Here is a 24,099-nt window from a genome sequence, read left to right on the forward strand (position 1 = left end):
TTTTCATTTCAGCATGTCAAATGTGGGGACAAAAATCAGCCTGTAAAACTAACAAGTAGACATAACTATTAAGACCTGCTTGGATGGGTACTTTAATATCTGATTACCTGAAGCCTAATAAGAAATTGTCAATAAAATGTCCATCCACAAAGAGGCAAGGGAAATAAAACACACCATCTATTGAATTCCAAATGGCTGCTAAAAGTTTTTTGAGAATTCAATACTATCAGCTGGGAAACATTTCAACCAGGCCCTTCCAGGGCTGGGATGTACAAGGAACCATATGGCCTCGGCAGAACACTTCAAACAGGCAGCTGTATGGCTATAATTAAATCTGTAGTAGTCATGCTATTATTTATTTAGCAGATTTTTTTTAACGTACCCTTCGCTGAGGTCTCTGAGAACATGCACCAAATTAGAACAATAGAAAATACTGAAGAATCAGAAAAAGGGAATCAGGGGGAGAGTAAAGTTCTGACACAAGAGCGGACAAAGGCTATACAGAAATTTCCCTGAGAGGGTCTTCATTTGTAACTGGTGAGCTCTGATTAAGCACCAGTAGGTTATGATCACTTTACTGACATGAATATTAAACCTAAGAGTCTGCTCACTCCTGTGTTCCATGGTTCATGCCAGAGCAAAGTTCTACATCTTTTTTGAAATTTGAATTTTTGAATCCTCATGTGCCATTCACTGACATTCATCAAATCAGAAAAACCTTAAGAGAACTCAAAGGCTATCTAGTCCAATTTCCTGTCCCGTGACCTAATAATTCTAACACCCTGCATTTCTAACATATAGTCATTTACTTCTTTTTGAATATTACCATGTAAGACAAAAGCATTCAATTCAAGAATGATTTCGAATGTCACCTCTGTCTATTCCACAACCCTTGGCAGAATTTGTACTCCTTTCTCTCCACTAGAACATCTACCAGCCGACATTACTTACAGTTGTCTCACAGTCTGCAACCAAAACTTCTGAGAGGCAGAAACTGTATCATATTCAGTTTTGTAATCCTGATCTCTAATGCAGGTCTAGTGCAAAGGAGACTTGATAAAAGCATTATAAATAAATTAGCAGTTAAGCTCTCTTTCCTATCTAATTCACCTTTATATTAAAGTAAAAACTGCCTCCATAAAACATGCTATTATAAGTTTATGTCTAGAGCAACGTATGGTAAATCTATTCTCTTTCACCATAATACAACTATCTCACTATCCTAGTTAATATAACCACATCTCCTCAACTGTTTTTGAACACTGGACACCTTTGGAAAAATCTAAATCTGATAAGTTCTAAGCCTTCTGTCCAAATTAAGTAGGATTTTTTCACATTATTTATATTATGTTTTGAACTAACATAGTTTATGTATATTCTGGTTAAAGTTTTTGTGGTTTCAGCCTGTCAAGATTATTCTCTATCTTGATTCTACCACTTAAAGTTTAGATAGCTAACCTTGTCAATTTTATGTCCTCTGAGAATCTGATAAGTATGCATTATGTCTTAATCCAAATTGCTAATAAATCTGGCAAGCATAATGTGCAAGGAGAGCATAAAACAAAAGGCTGTAGCCTAAGATATAGAGTCGCAGGGAACTTCCCTGAAGGGGTGACATTTACAGAGAAATAATGGGTGAGCACCAGTTGCCTGGGCAGAAAGAGCTTTTCAGAGGAAACGGCACATGCGAAGGGCCAAAGTCATGGGAGAGATTAGTGCCTTATGAACCTGAAAGAGCACTTGTATTGTCAAAGTCAAGTCAGCAAGGGAGAGAACCCTGTACAACAATTTTGGAGAGAGGCATTCAGCAGGAAGAGATAGGGCTTTGAAGGTCGTGCTAGGGATTCTGGACTCGTTGCAAAGGTAATGTGTGGCCATCAAACAGTGTTAAACCATGAGTGACACCCTCTGTACACTCTTGCAGTGCAAAGCCTGTCTTATACTGTCACAATACCCTTCACGGTGCTTTTTTAGCTTTATACATTCTCAGACTAAAAGATCAGAATGATTTGTATAAATGTAAAAATAATTCTTATGGACTACCGCAGTCTGGCTAGTGGATTATTACTTTCAGGAAAGACAACAGGGAAAAAACAAAACAAAACACCATGACTATGAATTTTTACTTATATGTGCCTAGGGAACCATTTAATACAAAATCATTCTAAATTAAGATCTATTTAATAAAAATTTAAAAATACCTCTAGTGTTCTATGTTGCTATTTTCTCTCCAACTACTCCAAAAATTAAAAATATATTGCCTGACTTATCTCACTTGTTCCATTTTTTTCTCATTTTGTTTCATAGTTTATCCCATTCCTCTATTCACAGGAGGTAGAAAAAGATGGTGGGAAAAGGCAAGTGCTGTTTCTAAACACCTAATTAATCTGTGCTTGATATACACACATTATCGTATACATTATCTCTTTTAATTTTTATAAGAATATGAAAGATAAGTGTTCACCCACTTTTTTAAGGTTCAGAGACATTAAGTACCTGCATAAGATCACTCAGTAGAAAATACAGCTAGACTTTGGACCAACATCTCTAGGATTATAAAACCCAGGCTTTTCTACTATGTTAGGTGAAACATATTTCCTATTATCCAGAAAGAAAACTCTGAAAAAAGACTATATTGTCTCTCTCTTTTATTTAAGTCTTCTATTTGCCTATTCTTTCCACACTAAGGTATTCCAAGTTGGGAATTTAGATCAAGAAGTCACAGCTAAAATGAAGACAATATAGCATGTTTCAGACCACGAAGGTGCATATTAGGAAATATATAAGCATAGGATCATAGTGCCCCTAGTATAACATTACAACAGGAGAATCTTTTAAATGTTATTTTATTTTCATTTATTCTTATTTTTTAGTTTAATAAAATCTGTTGTGCTACTCCAACACATCTTTTAACAATAAAAAACTACAGAGATTTTTATATATAGAATTGGAAACCAAAATGTGACATGAATCCAGGTCTTTCACAAGAACTAAGTGCACTTCATTCCCTTCGCGGGACTTCATTCAGGTTGTTTCACAAAGATATGTGGCATAGGAACAACATGAATATCATCCCAAGAATATCCCTTCGTGTCACATTTTTACAAATGTTTTCAAAATGTCTTGATGAAAAAAGCTACTCCTTGAAAATTCCTCACCTTGAAAAAGAGTTTTACAACTATCTTAAGTAGTAGTAGCAATTATTTAATAAACAAGATCTTCCTTCTGGAATGCAATGTCTGAAGATGTCTTCTTAGAGATCAGAATTGAACAAGACAATAAATTGTGCACTGTTTTTCTTCATAAAAAGCCTCAATATAGAGGTTACTTACTGAAATTTCTGGAATTCTCCTTGTTTATTTCTCAGCATCACAAATAAGTTGATATTGAAACAAGTTTCATCCATAAGTTTCACTTGAAAAACAATAAGTAATGCAGCCAAAGAAACTACAAGAAGAAATAAAGTTCTTTCATCTTTGACCAAAGGGTTTTTCAGAAACAAGTCCTTCTAATACATTGCTAGATTTCAATTTGACTTGTTCTTTTTTATTTTTAATAATAGACTTGAATCTTTATCATAATTCAGTCCTTAGAATCTGAACTATAAGAAAAATATAAAGTAAAAAGGGTTAACATAATGTATAGAATTAGTAAATTCTACAATAAATCTCATGATAAATTTTCTCCCGTTTGATCTGCCTTAATCCTCAGTTCATCCTATCTCACATCACACAAAATGAAGTAGCTCATGTTTAAGAATAGAGAGACGGGTAGTCATGATTTTAAATGTGCCATGCTTGGGAAAACTTAGCCATACCACACATGTCATCTTGCAGTAGAACATCTTCCTGTGTTCACAGTTGGCTTTTCCAATATGTCCTTGTGACATACTATACTTTGTTTTAAATAAAGGAAAAATTTTTTTTGAGTTTTCCTTAAACTACATCAACCTGCCAGTTAATTACGTTTATTGAGCTTTCATTATGAGATAAAAATGTGCACACAGATTTTAAGAAATAATAGAGCAAACTATATTTGAAATGTTAGTATTTACATGATTCTCTAAGATTAAAAAATAAATGTATGAGGTGGACAAGAATATTCATTTCAAGTAACTTATTAACCTAATAAAACACTACCAGTGATCATAAGAAATACTAATTTTTTAAGTTGCCTGAATGAAAAGATAAGACAATGACAATGTTTTGAGAAGTCATCATTCTCTGAGAAACTCTCATAGTCATAGTCATTTTCTCAGCCTTTAAAAAAAATGTTCTGATGTACAGCTGAAACATCAGATTTTCTTAACCAATGTCACCATAAAAATACATACATAATACATACATACATACATACATACATACATACATACGTATATACATACACACACAAACTCATAGACACAGACAACAGTTTAGAGGTTACGAGAGACAAAGGGGAGTCAGGGAAGGTATGTAAGAGAAGAAGGGGTTAAATATATGGTGACAAAAGGAGATTTAACTTTGGGTGGTGAACACACAATGCAACATACAGATGATGTATTATTGAATTGTACACTTGAAACCTATATCATATTATTAACCAGTGTCACTGGTTAATTGAAAACTATTTATTTAAAAAAATTAAATCTAAAAAAAAATGTTCTGAGAGAAAGCTAATTCTCCCCTAATTAGTCATCATCATCATTACCCTCAACAACTAATTTAAGAGACTCCTGCCTCTTCCTCCTTCCCAGACCCTCTTCCTCTCCACCCCATCCCATAAAAAATATGAGACACACAAAAACCATAAAAAACAAATGAGTCCCTTTGATGTGACAAATAGTGAGTGCTAGATGGTTTTAGAAATTTGAGAAAGGAGGAATCAACAAGAGCCAGAGTGTTCAAGGATGGAAGTAAGAAAAAAGTAGCATTTTACATAGCTCTTGAATGGAAGGTAGGACTTGGAAAAGTAGAGAGAAAAAGAGATACTCAGGTCCAAAAAGATGTGCATGCATTAACAATATTAACGGAAGGACAATCAGACACACTCCATTATAGTACAAAGTTAAGAGCATGGAACCTCAAAGAGCCAAATTAGTAATGTAAATGTGAAAAGTGAGGAATGAAATTCAAAACAGAATTGACTTCCATCCTACCCAATTTTACTGCAAAAAATTAGAATTAGTTATATTCTAATTTATTTCCCACATTTGTACCTAACTCTTTCTCCAGGAATAATTTTTTATTTGGCTAAAATTCTTATCTTCTGTTATTTATGTTCTCTAAAATGGAAAGATACTTCTAAAGTCCCTTGTTTCTTTCTGACTGATAGTTTCATCCACATGCTTGTCTTTCTCTGAACTGCTGCACTTTACTGTTAAGGACCACACGGTTTATTTGGTCTCTCCAGATAGATATAAACTCAAAATCTGAGGTCATATATTATCTTTTTTTATATTATATCAGCCTCATGTCACTGACCTCAACCAAAACCATTCAGTTTATGGGCACACAACACATGGTTGGTTCATTGTGTCTTTTAATTACCATGACAGCAGAAACATCTAGTCTCCAAAAAAACCTTAAGAATTTTTTAAATTGATAGTTTATTTATTAATAATTCTGATGATTAGCCTATTCAATAAGGTGTGTGCTCCAAAGACAAACCAAAGGCTGATAACTGTCAGTTAGAAACCTGGACCTTAGGACCTAAAAAAAAAAAGACAACAATGCAAACTGGCAGAATTTACTGTACTCATTAAAAGCACAGGCTCCAGTGTCATAATGAAGCTCTACTACTTAGATGCTATCTAACTTTGAGGAAATTACTTATCGTTTTTATGTCTCAGGTTCACAGATACATAAAATGGGTTGATAGTACTAACCAAAGCATTAGTGTGAATAAGTATCCAATCTGTTAGTTGTTGTTAATCTTTATAGAGGAATAGACTCAGTACTATCAGATAGAGCCACTGAATGATGAACAGTGTAGCTAAATTTGAAGTTCAAAGCTATTACAAGACCTCCCTATAAAATGACTCAGTTACTTTCTAGTCTCTATATGTATACGCAGGGAACACTGATTAGGCAGTAATGTCGACTTGGTATGATTAACCACTGCCTTTCAGATTATAGAAAAATTACCAATACACTTTTAACATGGCAGCAGAGAAAAAGAAAACATGGTTGATTTAGGGAATGAAACCTGACCATTGGCGGTAACACAGAGAAATCAAGAAGCTCTGCTGGTGATTGATAAGGTCATGAGATTCTGCTCAGCAAATAAATCAACCAGCCACTGGATCAATCAGACAAGTGAGCTGGAAACAGTGGGAAGCCCTTCTCTTTCTGAAGAGGAGCAACAGAAATTTTTTCCAATGGCATGGCCTCTTAGTAAATCTCCCTACAGAGAGTCCATATTGAAAGAGAAATAGGGAAGCAGGAAAAAATCTGCAAATACTCCCTATTGTGTAAAGAACAATTCATGTATCTTTTTATCAGTTATCCCAGGAGACAACAGTACTTCAAAGCTCCTAATAAAGCATTCCACATAAGGTATAAACTTTTCACATGACTAACTTTGCAGCCTAGATGTAAGTTCACTCAAAATTCTCTCGGGGGTGGAGGAGAGGGGAGGAAGGAGATGCAAAGCCAAGCTGCAAATGTGTTGAATCACTATTCAAAGAGAACACTTGTCCAACTCTTCTTACAATTTTCCTGTTTCGTTCCAAATGCTGACCACCAAGAAGGGCCCTTGAGATGAAGCCATTTTCAGTTGCCAAGGGCGTTCTCAGAAAGCCTGAAGGGTTTCTTTCAGAGCTGGGAACAGCAGCACATGAGCAGAAGCAATAAGAAACATACAGGCGGCCAAGTCTACTGCCATGCCACTTTCCATCTTGTCTCAGAACACAGGCAGGTTAACCAGCTCAGAGATCCAATTAGACCAAGAGAACAAACCCAGTTTTAGTCTCAATATTTTAAACTCCTGAAAAAAGTCCCTAAAGTGAGCGGGAGGCAGATGTTAGTGACAGATTCTTTTCACTCTGAGTCGCTAAGCTTTTAGTGGAGTGAATCATAAAGGTGAAACTCAGATCTGACTGGCAAACAGTATCCTAGCAGTAGAGGAGGATTTAGTAAAGTGTTTAAAAGATCTAGGACACAAACTGGTATAATCTTTTGGGAAAGTAAGTAATCAGCAATACCCAGTAACCCAGCAATTCCACTGCTAAAAATTTCTTCTCTAGATGTACTCTTGAAAAAATGCAAAAAAAAAAAAAAAAAAAAAAAATCACAATAAGAATATTTTTAAAAGATTTCTATGTAATTGCAAAGAAATGAAAGGAACTAAATATCTATTACTAGAGGATCATTGAAATAAAATGAGCCATATGAACTATAAAACCTTTCAGAAGAATAAGATAGATGTCAATAGTATTCTGTTTGTTTTTTAAAAAATCTAATTGTAAAACAACATGGTCCCATTTTTATTTTATGTAGATAAATATATAAGTACTAATGCACAAAGAACTAATACAACTCAACGATAAAAAAAACACACACACACACACACAATCCAATTAGAAAATAGGCAGAGGACCTGAACAGACACTTCTCTCAAGAAGACATACAAATGGCCAAGAGACATATGAAAAGATGTTCAGTCTCACTAGCTGTTAGGGAAATGTAAATCAAAACTACAGTGAGATACCATCTCACATCTGTTAGAATGGCTATGATCAACAAGAAGAGTAATAACAAGTGTTAGAGAGGTTGTAGGGAAAAAGGAACCCTCATACACTACTGACTGGACTGCTAATTAGTGTAACCACTATGAAAAACAGTATGGAGCTTCCTCAAAAAAACTAAGAATTGAATTACCATATGATGCTGAAATCCCTCTTCTGGGTGTTTACCAAAAAAAACCTAAAAACATTTATCCGCAAAGATATATACACCCCGATGTTCACAGCAGCATTATTCACAGTAACCTGGACATGAAAGCAACCAAAGTGTCCTATGATAGACGATTGGATAAAAAAGATGTGGTACATCTATACAATTGAATATTACTCAGCTATAAGAAAAGATGAAATTCTGCTATTTGCAACAACAAGGATGGATCCTGAGATAATCATGCTAAGTGGAATAAGTCAGAAAAGTTGAAAACCATATGATTTCACTCCTATGTGGGATATAAAACTGAAAGCAACAAACAAACATCACAAACAAATAGAGACTCATGGACACAAACTGTGGATTAGTAGTTACCAGAGGGAAGAGAGGAAGAAGGCAGGAAGATAGGAATAAAAGGGGTCAAATATTTGGTGACATAAGGAAACCTCACTTTGGGAGGTGAATACACAATGCAATATATATATGATATACTGTTGAATTATACACTTGAAACATTTGATTCTATTAATGTCACCCCAATCATTTTAATTTAAAAAGCACTTTTTATGTACAGAAAATTCCAGACTTTACATTAAACTGCTAACAGTGGTTATTTTGAGAGTGAGTATTTGTGAATTTTCACTTTCTATTTTATTCATTTTTGCTTTGAATTTTTATAGCAATTTGTATACTTTTAAGTAACCAAAAAAAAACTAAAGTTTTAAAAATATTATAGATAATAACATGTTACTCTAGCAGGTAAAGAATAATTCCATGCGTATATTTACAACTATTATAAAGGTTTTTTTAACTATGCCCCTAGAGTGTTCATCATAAGGTATTGCTGCTTTCTGGTTTTATAACAATTTGCCACATCCAAGGGGGAAAAAGTGCTTCTTTCTTTCTTTCTTTCTTTTTTTTTTTTTTTTTTTTTGAGGGCTTGGTCAGAAGTAGGTAACATATGACATGAGAGTAGATATCCATCAAAGATCATTGTTGATGGCATCCTACTACTCTCTATATGGTCTATTTGTAGTATAGGAACACAGCAGAATGCTACCTATGAAAGAGGAAAAACTGCATCAAACATAAAACATTCCAGTCAACTATTTAAAGCAGGTAAAACCTGCCACGTCTTTTATTAAATATTGAATACGGGTATGTCCTACCTACAGTACTTCTGGAGTTCAATTCTTTCATTGGTATAGGTAAGAGTGTCATGAGGACCCCCCACTCGGCTGCTCTGTCCTCCTACATGTGCTGATGCTCCTTTCCGAATAATGAAGACAAAGATGTTTGTCATTGTTTCTCAGAGAGCCTTCCAGCAAAGGCTTCATGAATCATGTGTTTTGCCCAGGTGACACAACTGACATTAGCCAATTGTACTATCAGGAGAACCAGAGGTACAGATACAATCATTCAAAAGCTCACTCTCACTACTCTGATTGGCTTATGTATACTTCCAATGCATTAAGATATTTTAATTTTTATTAATATTAATTAATAATTTAATCTAATAGCATGTGGAAAATTTTTTACCTGGGAAATTCTTTTTCTTTCTTACAATACTTCTAGGGGACCAGAGAACTTCCTTATCTGATGGGAATAAGGTCCTGACGCCTATAGCAAATTGGTTATTGGGTCTCTGGAGCGCTCAGTTTAATGCTCGAGGTTCTTACCCAGTGCTTAACTATAGGAACAACACCAGATGATCCAGAACACCGGCAAATTCCTCCATCCTATCATACAGCATCCTCAGGGATCTTTTTAAAATGAGAATCAGAACTCTTCAGGTAAAACTTCTAAAATAGTGTCTCACTGCACTTAAAATAAAATTAAAAGGTGCCCCTGAGGACTTCCCTGCCCTCGCCTGCCTCGGCGCACCAGCAACTCTTCTCCAGCCACTCGGGACATTTCCCCCTTCTTCCTAGTTCGTGAATACGTTACACTGATTCATGTCTCAAAGCTTTACTCTTGCTTTTCTTTCAGCCTGTAAACTTTTTCCTCCAGACTTTTCCTTTGGCAAACGCTCCTACTTGAAACAGCTTTTCTGTACTTCTCCATATCATCCTGCTGCATTTTCAGGATAGCACTTACCATTGTGTAAAATTATCCTATTTGTTTGTTTACTTGTTTTTGATGTCTATTGTCTATCTGTCCCCCAAAAGCAAAGAAGTTCCATGTGTCAAAACATTTATCTGTCTCATTTTACCTCTGGAACCCTAGCACCAGGAACACTTTCTAGCAAAGAATATACTTTCTGAATTAATAAATGCGTTTAAATCACAGCAGAAGATAGTTATGGGGTGATTTAAAGTTCAAATTGATTGCAGCTTCACAGCTACTTAAACCATAGTTCTAAATTTTACAAAAGACACCTCTTTTTCTTACCTGAAAACACAAGATAGCACTTAGTTTACTTCAGACAGGTTTTGTCCGCTTCATCTTTGAGCTGACACAAAACCTGTTTTTAAATGAATGCTAGTCTTCTGATCCAGGTAAATGGCTTTCATGGAAAAAGAGCGTTATGAAAATGGGAAAATTCGACTTTCCCAATATAAATTGGGACACAGGATCAAGAACACGGGTTCTTAAAGTCAATATGAACATCAGTGCTTCTCAAACACTACTAATAACTATTGACTGTTAATTCTTGAAGAATATGGAAAGGAATATAAGGTAAGAGGAGAAAGCTACATAAAGTCAATTTTTTTTGTAGAAAGGAAAAAGATGATGACAAACATCAGTTGCTGTTGTTGTTGTTGTTTTGATTATCTAAGCAGCATGCTAATCTCCTTTGAAAGGGACTTCAAAGATAATCATTGCAATGGCCACACCTGTTCCAGCAAGGACAACTGGCAAAGGGAAGCTGTAGCCACTGAACCACAGGGAAGCACAAGGCAGTTACCAAAACTGTAGTGATTTAATGACATCTAATAAGTGTAACCACCTCCTCACAACACGCCTTCGCTCTCAGGTTTTCACAGATGTGATTCCATTTGGAGCCCTCCCACCACAGCAATGTTTCACTTGTCCCAGAAAACATGCTGAAGACAAGTATTATAACCTCGGAAAAGATGAGCCTTTCTCACCCACTGCACCTTGTCTGAGGAGTGGAGTAAGACCACCTAGGGCTCAGCATAAATTAGAGGGTTTTCTGGCTGAGCCACAAAGAAGAAAAGGAGGTGCTATTGTACTTTTGTCACTGTGATTTTGAAACAGTTATTGACACTAAGGAAAGCTTTATGCGAGCCTTAGAATGGAAATCTTCAGAACTAAAAGTCATCTCAGCTGAATTTAGCTGACTCGCTCCTATATTACATATGTACAAGAAAAGGATTAGAGGTTATTCAATCACAAAATGTTTTTTCTAGATTTCATTTCAAGGCAGTCATGGCTTAGCAACTTCAAACTTATACATGGTTTAATAGTTTCATTCTCTTACTCTGACAAAGTATTTAAATTCAGGTTTGTTTCGCCAAAAGACCATAACAAAATAGAAATCAAGACAACCAAGTATATTTAAAAATAATAGGCAATAGATAGGGCTAAAAATTATTACAATACACTTTAGAAATTAACCTTAGGCCAAATTCCACCAGAAGACCCACGGTTAGGTTCTTAGAAAAGCTAGTTAAATAATGAGTATTATGGAAGTGATAACCACATAAGAAATTATAAGATTATGCGAGTCATAAGTGTCTCCCTAAGAATCTGCAAGGTATTTCTACATCTAATATATCTACTACAGTCTTTTAACTGCAAATTCACTTAGGTAGGTCATGTAATTATGAGATGCTATTGGATTATATTGATAAAACTAGGGGGAAAAGTCAAGCCCTTTTAAATTCATTGTATCATTTAGCACAGTACCTCTACCAGAGAGTTAAAGCTAAGAGGTAACAGGAGAAAAATTTTCATATCCTTGCAGCTAATTTCATACTTACATGAAAATGAGAACTAAGCCCACTGTATTTGATAAGCATCCACTGCATTTGTGAATTTTTTTAAGAACAGAAAAGGAATAAAAGTAGAGAGAAAAACAAATCACTGTAAGGAAAGTGGGGAAGATAAGTGGATAATGAACAAAAAAATCCTCCATAGCAACAAAATAGAAGAGATTATTTATGTAGATTTATAAGTAGATGAGCTCCAGATGTAATTTTTAAAATCTTCTTCTCCCCAGGTGTTTTTATGCTTAATAAATATAACATCCAAGTTGGAATATTGTTGAAGCATTGAATCACCTAAATTTTGGCTATGCTCTTCTTCTGCTGTTAACTATTCTGAGCTATTTCTCAATAAGGCAGCCGCTACTGAAATCATCAGTACATTGGCTTGGCAGAGCCAGAAAGAAAAAGTACAGTCTACAGATTTGTTTCTTCTGTTTTCCCAAAACAGAATCTCATAAAAAATATGCCCTCGAATTTTGTCACTATGTAGCTGTCAGAAAGAGAAATTCTGCTCCTATTCATAACTCTGAACACTAAACCCATGTCTTCTGCTCCTGAGAAGTTATACAGATCTAGAAAGTTATGAGGCGCCATCACAACTGTTCAGATTGTATTCAGGCAGAATAATAAGTCAATCAGAAACCTCAGTTCCAGTCGAATGGAAGTTTTTGGGGCCAACTTGGAAAAGCATAGAGAACAAGTTTGACTTTACTGCCAAGATCATTTCCAGGACATTGGCTAATTAATTATAAAAGCTTTTTCAAAACAAATTTGAGCCTGGCAACCTTTTTTTCCTACACAAACATAGAAAAAAGCAGGTTAAAAAAATAAAAGCCTGGGTTTACTGTTTTTTGCCATAGCTTCATCTTCTTTGCAAGCCTATTTTCTTCTTATCACCCTAAAATGATCCAGGAGCTTCTGTATTTGAAGTTACTAAAGTAGTAGGTATAGAAACTGGAACTATTAATTTGAACTCCTACTCTACCTTTGGTTGTAGAAGAAATCCTGGGTCAGTTACAGAGCTTCTCTTCAAACTCTTTGGTGAGAATCAAAGAATAAAGCTTCACCTCTTTGGAGAGGCGAAGAGCTCATTTGATTAACTTTGGCTCTTACATTAGATAAATGAGGATGGATACTTGCTCTTATAATGGTATACTCATCAACCTCATTTTCTGGCTTTGAAAACAGAAAGAACAAAACTGAATTAAATCTTCCTGGTTTCATCTTATTATGAACCTTAATGGATATGAGATGTTAGTGATAGGTATCAAAGATTATAGTTTCAAGGACTGTGATCACACAAGTTTTACAGAAAATTCAATACCCCAAAATCATAACGGTCCAGCCTATTTCTTCTAACACCTGAATCAAAATCTTATGTAATAAACATCCTAAGCAATCAGATTTCTTCCTCATATTCCCAGATATGAAGAGATCCAAAAAAGTGGGAAATTTCTCTTAGCATTTACCAGCTGACAAATTCATGGCAAAGGAAGAACTGTGCCTAATAAAAGAAGCCTTCTTCAAAAAAAAGGCTGTCAAACAGATATTCCTAACTCTCCCTTATCCAGAATCAGGACCCCTGGCAAACTTCATTACCAGTAATGTTGCTTGATAAATATTGGCTGGAACCAAGATGTGTAAAATAGTTCCAAGGAAAATTGTCAATAAGTCCTAGTGAACTGAGTTTTCCATTTTCTGCTACAGGTATGTACCTTCCAATGTATCCCATATTTAAATGATTTTTTTCCCCTGATGATTTCAAGAGGCAGGCAAATGGAGGGAAGGAGAACCACTCGTACCAGCATTTGAAGGGGTAGCAGCTCTAGGGGTCAAGAATTCAATGTAAAGACAGGGAAATTAGGCCTGACTAAAGCAGACTTCCTCTCATAGCAAATACATTCAGATAAGAAGAATAACACCAGATTTCAGAGAATCTTTAAAGCCAGATAAGGAATTCTGAACTTAACTTGATAGGAAGCCACCCTAAGCTTTTGATTCAGGGGAGAAATATGAGGGCGATAATATGATAAGTATACTAAATTGGGAGAAAATGGAGAAGGGATTAGTTTCAAAGGCTTTTCTAGCAATCCATTTTGAGATGATAAAGGTCCTATTAGGGTGCTGCTGGTGAAAAGAAGGAAAAATCTAAAGGCTATTTCACAAGAAAAAAACATGCTTTCACCTTTCCTGTGCTCTTTATAATTCACCAAGACCTATAAACCTGATCACGACTACAAGTACTGCCAGTTAAAGCTAAAGAGGAACACCATCATAAGGAAGGCTTCATTACCTCAGGAATATACAATTCATATTTATTTATTCAGGTGGAATTTTCACCCAATTAGTTCAAATAACTGGTTTTGGTTTTTACTGTAAAAGGCAAAATTATACCTAATACTTACCATCTTCTATATTCTCTACCCAGCTATTCACCCAATTGGGAAAATGGCTCAGTTTCTATCACATTCTTTTTAAAGTAAAAAATTTGAGATTCAAAATCTAATTACTCTTCATTTCAAATAGGCTACTTAATACATGTTTTAAGGGATAAACAGCTAACAGCACTACATTGCCTTTGCCTAAAGTATCTCCCAAAAGTTAACAATTGCCAGTATTTCTTAGCCTTTTATAGCTTAGCAATGCACTTTTTCATAAAGTATCCCATTTAATCCTCATGATAACCCTAAGGTAGAAATTATTATTACTGTTTTAAAGCTGAGACAACTATAGCTCCAAGATTTAAATTGTCCAAGAGAACACATCTATAAAGGCTGGAGTTAAGATTTATCTTCTGAACTTCAAATCCCTTCACATGTTGCCACCTACCTCTTCCTTCAGAGAAAGTACAAAACTTCCATCTACACTAATTGGTTCATTTTAAGTTAGAGAACTATCTTTCTAATCTTTTCCCAACATCTCTTAGATATACATTTGGTCTTACATTTCAAAGAAGCAAGAGTTCTTTGCTTACCTGGTCCTTCTCTGGTTTATCGGAAATGTCATTCAGACTGGAGGAAGTCAGATTCCTATGGGTCATGGCTGGGCTACCTGGTAAAACAAAAGAAAATCCTAATTAAATATTTCTTTTCAAAATCCCAAAGACTTTGGTTGTATGCTTCATAAACACTAGTAAATGATGATGAGCATGATAATGATGCTTTAGCTATGTCCAGGTTGGATGGAGCACAAACATGGTTAAATGAAAAGTATGAAAAATCTCAAATAACTTGTTTAAATCTTACTGCCTGACTCCATTTCAAGATAAGTTAAGCGTTGAAAGTCAAAAACAGTTAAACATAGAAATAGATTTACTCCTGGTTTTGTTTGCTCTTTGTCACAGCCTTTTAACACACATCCTAATCTACCTGAAATCCTTTCCTTTTCCTGCCCCCTGCAGAGACAAGCTCTTTCCTCACATCAGCAGAGCTGGTCCCAGGACACAGGCCTAGCCCTCTTCTCCCCCAGGTCTCTGCAGTCCTTCTTATTTAAGTCAAGGGATGGTTTCATCAGGAATATTTCATGGGGATCATGCTCTCTGACAACACAACTGCTGTAGGTAAAATCCACTGGCAAGCTAGTCAATGACTTCAGACACCGTTACACAAGAACAGAGGGGGGGGGGGCATCTAGAAGAGTTAAAGATCATTTTCAAGTAGACTGTTACCAACAGAATGCTGAACTTTAATTCTGCAGTTGGACCTCAAATGTCCAGGCTTACTAAGCAAAAGAGTAAGTTTTCAAAGTCAGGGTGCTTGACCCAACTCTTGCAAGGTGCTGAGCAATGTATTCATCCTTAATCCTCAATGATCTGACTCAGGCTGGTCTTCACACCAAGAGGACAAGGGTTGAAAAAACACAGAAGTTCAAACACAGCTTCATATGTGATTCCAAATAATTCTTTAGATTACAGATTTTAATTCCTTCATATTGAAACACCAATATATAATTTTATAAAAGACTAAAACTTACTCCTAATAATTTAATGTCTATATAACAGCAACTTTTTAAATAATATAATTGCCTTTAACCATTAGATCATGAAAATCATAATTTTCTTGGGCTGGCAAGACAGGATATTTTCCACTCTGTTGCACTTCATTGAGTAAGCATGGCTCAAATCTCTTAAACCCTTTACCTGGTGGATGTTTTATTCTAGGAAAATTTGAGCACAGAGCATTTTTCAAAGGAAAGTAACATCTGAAAAATGCTTTATGAGCAAAATTAAAAGAACCTCTTTGAAGGCCACATTTTCTTCTTTGAGCTTCATACAAGGTTTCTAGTGTCCACTCAACACAAAAGGACACCAGGTACAAACATGAATGCCCCAAAATAATGCTGGGCTTGAAGCTGACAGGAAACGACAAATAGATACAATTTTACACTTTACATTAAAAAAACAAAACTAGTTACTTAAACTAAATGGGTAAAAATTCTACCCGAATAAGTAAAGGAATGTGAACTATATATTACTAAGGCAATGAAGCCTTCACAATCCTAAACATTGGTTAAAAGTAGCTTATGTAAATGATTAGATAAGACTAATTTCTAATTATAAAGCAACTGTATGTAAATGAAAGTACTGAAATAAATTGAAAGTAGTTTTTCATTAAGTAATTTAAATTTCCTGGGCAATATCTTAAACTTACTAATTTGCTTTGGAAACTCTTTATAAATTCTGCGTAGGTACATTTCAATTCGAGCACTGTCCTAACTGCTGCAACATCTGAATAGGTAGAAGCCAAATGAATAAGGCTTTTATTATAATGGCGATCTTGATTTATGTCACAACTTTTCCAAGAAACCTCATATACGGTCTCATCATTTCTCTCCTTTCCAAAAGACAGTTATAGCATGACTATATTTATACTGTACGAGGGGCAGAAAGGGGCACAGGTCCAAGGAAGAGGCAGGAGCAGAAGAGGAAGAGCAGGTCAATGTTAAGAAATAATCAAATCTATTGTCCCTCCTAACCTTATCTGATTCTCATTAATAAAAGTAATCTTAATAAATGTATTAAAAAGTAATATTGGTAATATTCATTAATGTTTAGTTTTGTAATACACTGGAACAAAACTGACTAAAGTCGACACTTCTGGGTAAACCCTGAGCAAGATGATCACCATTTTTCTATCTTCTCCTACCTCCCTCTCTAGCAAACTCCCCACCCCTACGCCCTAACACCTTGAACCAGAGACAAACGCTTCCCAATGCAGTGGTTCCCAAGGTGTGATTGGCCCCCAGACCAACAGCATCAGTATCACATGAGTGCTTGTTAGAAATGCAAACTCCTGGGACTCACCCCAGACCAACTATATCGAAACTCTGGATATGGAGTCTGGCAATGTAGATATTAATAAACCTTCTAAGTGATTCTGAAGCATGCTAAAGTTTGCGAATAACTGTTCTAAATAAACAGTTATCTTAACCAGAGGAGTTCCTAGTCAAAACCTGAGTTGAATGGTGCATAGATAAGGTGACAAAGCCACAGCAGAAGTTCTGATAACCTTGCTCTCCTCCAAGTCACTGCTTCAAATATCGTGTCTCAAGCAAATCATTAAATTAGCATCCTTGCAATGTAAGCACACACACACAAAAATGATCATACTAGGCTTTTCCTCTAAATCCTTACCTACAGTATCCAATAAATAAAAACTTAGTTTCAGGAAATCACTGTTTAATCAGCCTTTTCTGGAAACGTATCGTGCAATTCAAAAAGACAAGGGTAAGAGCCAAAAGAGATTACAAACCAGGTTATATCTGGGAATCAGAAGTTTGTATGTGGCACTTTAGCTAATCTATGAAGCTGGTCCCTAACAACAGGTCCCTAACGACATTCTGTGGTGAATATTTTACACCTGATATTCAATAAGACACATTGTCAGAATAAATTAGTGCTTTCTACTTATAGTTTTGGCCCATAATGTAAACTCATTATCCTACAATTCCGAGTGAGTGGAGTAGTAGAGGAAAATGTCAGCTTGTACCAAAAAGGTGTTTCTGAGGCTCCCCTAAAGTATGCAACTTCCTGTGCAGTTAGCGATTCCTTTACTCAAAGCTACCACTTTCCATCTAAAATCCAGGGAATAGAACTGTCTTATCACTGTTCTTGGTCCAAAGAAACTTGTTTTTTTTAAGCTTCAATTTTTAAAAAAGAAAAAAGAGAACGAGCCTCGAGTGCATAATTATAATTAATTCCCATATCACTGTTTTTCTGCAATAAAAAAAAAAAGCTTTGGAAAATCACATTTTCAAGCAGTTTCACACAATCAAAAACAATTTCATTTTCAAAGTACGGACTTGGCAGGTACATACTGTCGTCTATAAAAATTAATTGCATTCTGCACTGTTTGAAAATCATTGTTATTCTTTAGCACACATGTAGCAGTTCACAAGATCTTTTGCAATTGTATCTATTGGATACAATAAAAAAGGGTGAGGAGAATGTACAGCATAGGAAGAGGATATTTAAATGTAGACACATTAGATAAAAATGTAAATATGTATGTAATGTAATGACACATAAACTCTCACATACAAACCTCATACCTTTATAATAAGCCAATAGAGAATCTAGGGACAAGATCACAAGATCACAAGATGGGTTATGAATTAAACCAGGTTTTTTATTCTCAATAATAATTCAATAATATTTTAACATAAAAATAACTATAGTAATTTACATATAATGGACTTTTAAATGAATCTGGTCCTTAATGTCCGAAAATTCAGGCCATAGGTGTGACTTGAACTGCTTAGGACCACAAGACTAATAATAAATGTAGTTGCAGAAGAATGTATGCTAATGTCTTCTGTCCCCCACTGACTCACTGATATTCTTTTTACCCTCTTTGTTGACATAACACATCTAACTAGGAAATATCTACATCTAACATTAAGGGTCAACTAATCTTTTTGAATACTATGTACTTTAATTTCATTACCTTAATCCTCGTATAAATACTTTGAGGTTAGTATTATTATTACCACTTTATACATAAACAAAATGAACTTGAAGGTTAAGTTTGTGGTCACACAGCAAGTGGCAAATTTAAATCTGTATCTATTAATACTGAATCATTGCCTCTGTTATTTATATGAACACATAAACATCATTTCTAATAAAGAGAAAATTTAATGTATAACCACAAAGAATATACTCTATTTCCATGGCAATTATGTGCAATATAATATTACTAAAAATGTTTAAGGTAGAAATGTTCTTGGTTGCCAATTTTAGCTATGCCAACATCTATGTCAATGAGTGCTCACAGAGACTATTCTTTGCTTTTAAACACCATTCCAATTTTGTACATTCCAAAAATGGAAATTACATTTCTTTGTTTTTTCATTTTTATAAAGAAAAAAATAGGGATGAAAATATTGCACTCAATTACTCTGTTTGCCACTGAGATTAAATGGCTACCTAAAACCACAGCTCTATGACAAAGAAGAAAGTATGTTAAAAATAATAGCAATGTAATTATACAAGCAATAATGCCACATACTTCTGAATGTCCTAATTCATAGTCATAGCCAAGTGTTTTTAAAATTCCACAATAATCACGTAGCCAATTCTTCATTATTCCCACATTAGTTTTCCACATTTCAGTTACTCCAACTGCAATTTCTACCCAATTCAACAACTAAATCAGAAATATAATGAGACAAGGAGGATAAATCATTTGGGATATACTTGCAATAAGTTTAAGAAAGTCTAGAAGGAATGGCTAAAAGATAAACTTGGATTTTGTCAGAGCAGTTTTCCAGTCTTCCACAAGAACAGAATATCAAGAGCTATCCCCACCAGAAACAATAATAAATATTTCATTAAAAATTTCAATCCATTCTTATTCCCCACCTCCAAATTAAATACAGAAATATTTGAAATGTAAATATTAGACTAAAGAAAGTTAAAAATATTGTCAGAAGGAGTTCTTTGAAGGGATTTCATAACTAAGAGAAAATCAGTTTGAATATTTTGGCTTATTTTAATTCTAATTGTTTTGTTTTATTTAGAGACTTTTGTTGTTAATTTGTTTATGATTTAATATAATGTAAACTCCAAGAGTCCAGAGCCAGGGCTCTTGGTTTGTCTTGTTCACAGGTATACTCTGAACTTGGCACCAGTGGTACTTAATAAATATTTGTGAATGAATGAATAATAGCAACTGGGTATCATTTTACCTCTATTCCAAGTTACTACTATAAACACTACTGTTCAAAGTCCATTTCCTATGGAGAGAAATTTTGTGTGCACACTCCAGGAGCCTTCAGACTTGGAAAGCTTTAAAATAAATAAGGAAGAAGTTTGTAGCTGGCCCAGAACTAACAGAACAGAAAGACTCTGCCAAACTGGCTAAAGAGCTGTCAGTCAGCAGTGGAACAGAGGTGAGAAGCGATAAAGGGGAGAAAAAGAAACCCCCGTGAAGGAAGAATCAGGAGGTAAGAATAATAGGAGAAATAAGAAAGGTCGTCAGGATGTCAGCAAAAAGAAGGGAGAGCCTTGGGTAGAAAATCATCTAGGGGAACTGAAAAAATTCAAAGAATGTGATTAGCTTGAAAAGTAAAGCAAATTTAGAGGAATAAGGAAGACATCAAAAGATCCGGGTAACTATCAAAGTATGTGAGTAAAGTTCTAGCCAGAAGCTGAAGTCATCTCTAGTATATAGGGCAAAGAAAATGAAGAGTACGTCCTTCTAGAAAGAGAAGTATGCAGAGGACAAATCACAACATAATAAACATCTACGCAATGTGTCCTCACAGAGACTATTCTTTTAAAGACCATTCTTATCCTTTTGAGACTTCTGCTGTCCACACTCCTTTTGGTAACCTATCTAACCCCAACTTCCTTGACTCTGCTCTCTCTTGTTTTTGAGTCTTCTGTCTACTCTCTGGGCTTTTCCCATGACTCAGTGTTAGGTCTTAGACTTCTCAAGGTCAATTTCATCTTTTCTCATTCTTTTTAAGTGTTAACCAGCAAAAGCAAAATGCTCTAACCATGGAGACTCCCATCCTAATAATATTGTACTGGGTGCTTTGTTTTTATTCTACTCTAAAGTAGATAGTTTAATTAAAAAATATATATTGCATTCTCTTTCTATACACAGACACACAAAAAGACAGTTAAAGAATCTCTGCTAGTTGAGGAAACATTCAGAAACAAACAAGGACTAGAAAGGAGAGCCCCATTAAGTACTTCAAGGAATCTGTGGTCCTTGTGATTATGTATGGCATTTGTGATCCTATAACAGATCTTTGTCTGTATCTCACACACACACACACACACACACACACACACACACACACACACACCTATGAATAAAAAGTTATTCTGCCCAAAGAATATAGGTAGAAGCACATAAAATAATTCGTGACTTTATCTCACAAAAATAGAAAAAGAGCAATGTCATCAATGAGCCTATCTAGCTAATAAAAGGGTATGTGAGAAAGACCAAGGGCAGTCTATGACAGCAATAAACAGACAGCTCTCTGGCCCTTCCTTCCAAAAAGGCGCTGACCCAAAGTGACTTTACTTGCCCCTAAGCCAAGTTAATCATTCCAAGCACAAGTAGCAGTACCTGATTTCATTTGTTGAGCTACTCTCTTGCATCTATATGTAGATACCAGATCCAAGATATAGTAAAATTGTGCTAATTCAGATTTATGGAGAAACTCTCTGACTTGATGAACTGTCTAAATTTAAAATAACTTACAAAGGCTACCAATTCAACTTAGTATATGACTGATCAAAAGAGTTTATCCTTGTCTCTTCCTGGCCACTTTTAAAATGATAGCGTAAAAAAAATTACTAAAAACAAAAAATACATATAAAACCATATCAATTAAAAGAACTGGTAGAAGACCAACAGAAACAAGAGACTTAAAAACTCACTGGAAGAAGAATAGATGGAGAACTTAACCTTACACTATTTACTCTAAATAGGAATTGCAGTGTAAAATATGTGCAGAGAGGCAAGTGGTCAAAAAAGAGAAGATACTCCCTGCAAAACTCTAAAGAAGCTCCAAATGGGAAGAGGTCAAACATAATGAAGGCTGAAAAGAACAAATTTATGGAAAGTCTATGCTGAGAACCTTTAACACCACCCCAATGGGCAGAACACCTAGCAGTCAAGACGTTTACACCACAGGGCTCCATGCAAAAGTGTTTGGAAAAGACCAGCATATTAGTGCAGGTGTTTATACCTCAAAGCAAAGTCTTCTGAATTCTAGAACTTAGGGGACACCTCAGGATAACACTTCCTACTCACTCAAAAACAAATCTTTAAAAAAAAATCCTCTCCCTTAAATACAAATGAACAATTAAAGATCATTAAAATTACAAATATAATAAATAATGGATCTAAGAATAATGATACAAAAATATTTGAAGGAGGAAAAAATGTTTGTACAAAACAGGAAAACCTTTTCTAGCAAAGAATTAACAGATGATAGCTAAGATTGGTAAATCAGAAATAGCAATATAAGTTTATTATATAGAGATATGAAGATACACATGACAAAACTAAAAGAAAAAAATTGGAAACAGTTTAGAGTTAAAAATGATTGTTTTAAGGGAAGGCCTTGGAATAGGGAATATGAAGCAGGGGAGTTTGTTTTCATTAAGAGTCCTGTGTTCTTCAATTCCATAACCATTTACATGTAATACTTTAGAAATATATATATGTCTATTTCTCATATGATGTGAATTAAGTCTACTTTTATTATTTTTAAGTACCTGAGATTAATTTGAAAAGTTATTAACTAGTAGACAACCTTGGGAGTTAAATCAAATTTAATATAAACATTGAGATTAACATTTAAAAGTTTAAAATCAATTTGTAAGTAGTTTTCACATGCTCCATGAAATAATGCTTACACTGTATTTTAAATTACAGCATGGGAAATTTTTCCTAAAGGCTCTGTCTGAATTATCAAAGATTCACATCTATAGCTTTAGTCAGCAAAAACCCATACCTGAAAAGAATATGCAGAAATAAAAAGCATGTGCAGAAAAGCAAGCCATTTAACATAGTCCTGTATCTGCAGCCAAATAAATATATATATAAGAATGTCAATATCGATATCGATATAAATATAGTTTATTAGTATTGGATATAAGTATAGGTACAGACGTGGACATAGATATAAAACTTTAAAAGAGTAATAGACACATTCTCTGGGCCTCCAGTAATAAATGTAGCCCATCTCTCCCTGTTCCTTATTTATGGCTCACAAAATATGACCTGGAAAAAAGCCATTTAAATTGGCTTCCTTGTGCAGTAATTCCTCATGGCCTTGCTGACACATATCCAATTAGTTAATACACATTGGGCAATCGATGATCATAGGTCACCCACAACTTAGAGAGCAGCCTCCAGGACACCTCTGGGCCTCTATCCTCCCAGCAGTCCTGACAACTCTCCACATTTAAGTGCCACAAGTATGAACAAGAGCAAAGTCAGGGTGCATGAGGTGCACTTGCGCAGACATTCATTTTCTCCTTTTAAACAAACCAGCCAAAGTGAAATCAAGGTTCCAAATGGTATGATAGTGCAGGGGTTTTCCACAGATGTTCAGTAAATATACATTGTCGTCTTTTTTTCTCCTTCCCTTTGGCCTGCAACTACATGTACATAAACTTCTCCTGAACTCAAGATATTCAGGAAATAGTGAACTACATTTGCCATTGTAGGATGCCACCATTTATAATTTTCCAGCCTAAAGAGATGAGTTCAGAGAAATGGAAGGTTGTGGCTAGGGTTGAAAACATCTGAGAAGACTTTAAAAATGATGGCTGAGGCCTAAAGGTAGCTGTTATTCATCACACAGAGGGTATGAGGTGACTTCAGGCAAACCAAAGTCTGAGAGTATCTAGCAAGTGTTAAATGTCTCACCAAGGACGGAGGTCATGAGTTATTATTTACTGGAGAAACCTATGCAATATGTACCTAGCTTATTTATGCATGTTACATCACAGTGATAGAAAGTTCTTCAGATAATCTCTACTGTTTTCTCAAGAGACTGTGTTCTTAGTTCATTCTAGCACCTATCACTCTAATTTGAGGGCAATATATGCCTTTCTATATTTACTACTAAAGCGGTGTGGAGGGTGAATGGGGTGGCAAAAGGAGCAAATGGTAAAATATGTGAAGCATTAAACATTAATCAAAAAAAAAAAAGGATGCTTAATTGGATCTAGTTATGCTATTTAAAGACTGCTTAAATCAGTGGGCAAAGGTACGTTGTAAAAAAATCTATTTTCTGCTGAA

General features: G+C 35.1%; 1 protein-coding gene across 7 annotated transcripts in view; it reads right to left on the reverse strand.

Moving 5' to 3' along the window:
• Positions 1–24,099, reverse strand: part of SLC4A4 (solute carrier family 4 member 4) — a 306,370-nt gene that overhangs the window by 115,143 nt on the left and 167,128 nt on the right. For all 7 annotated transcript variants that reach the window (XM_016132915.2, XM_016132911.2, XM_016132913.2 and 4 more), the window contains one exon: positions 14,802–14,878. In XM_016132915.2, the coding sequence (XP_015988401.1) occupies positions 14,802–14,878 (77 nt within the window). The remainder of the gene's footprint in view (positions 1–14,801; positions 14,879–24,099) is intronic.

This window comes from Rousettus aegyptiacus, unplaced genomic scaffold, assembly GCF_014176215.1.
Source record: "Rousettus aegyptiacus isolate mRouAeg1 unplaced genomic scaffold, mRouAeg1.p scaffold_m13_p_10, whole genome shotgun sequence".
NCBI lineage: Eukaryota > Metazoa > Chordata > Mammalia > Chiroptera > Pteropodidae > Rousettus > Rousettus aegyptiacus.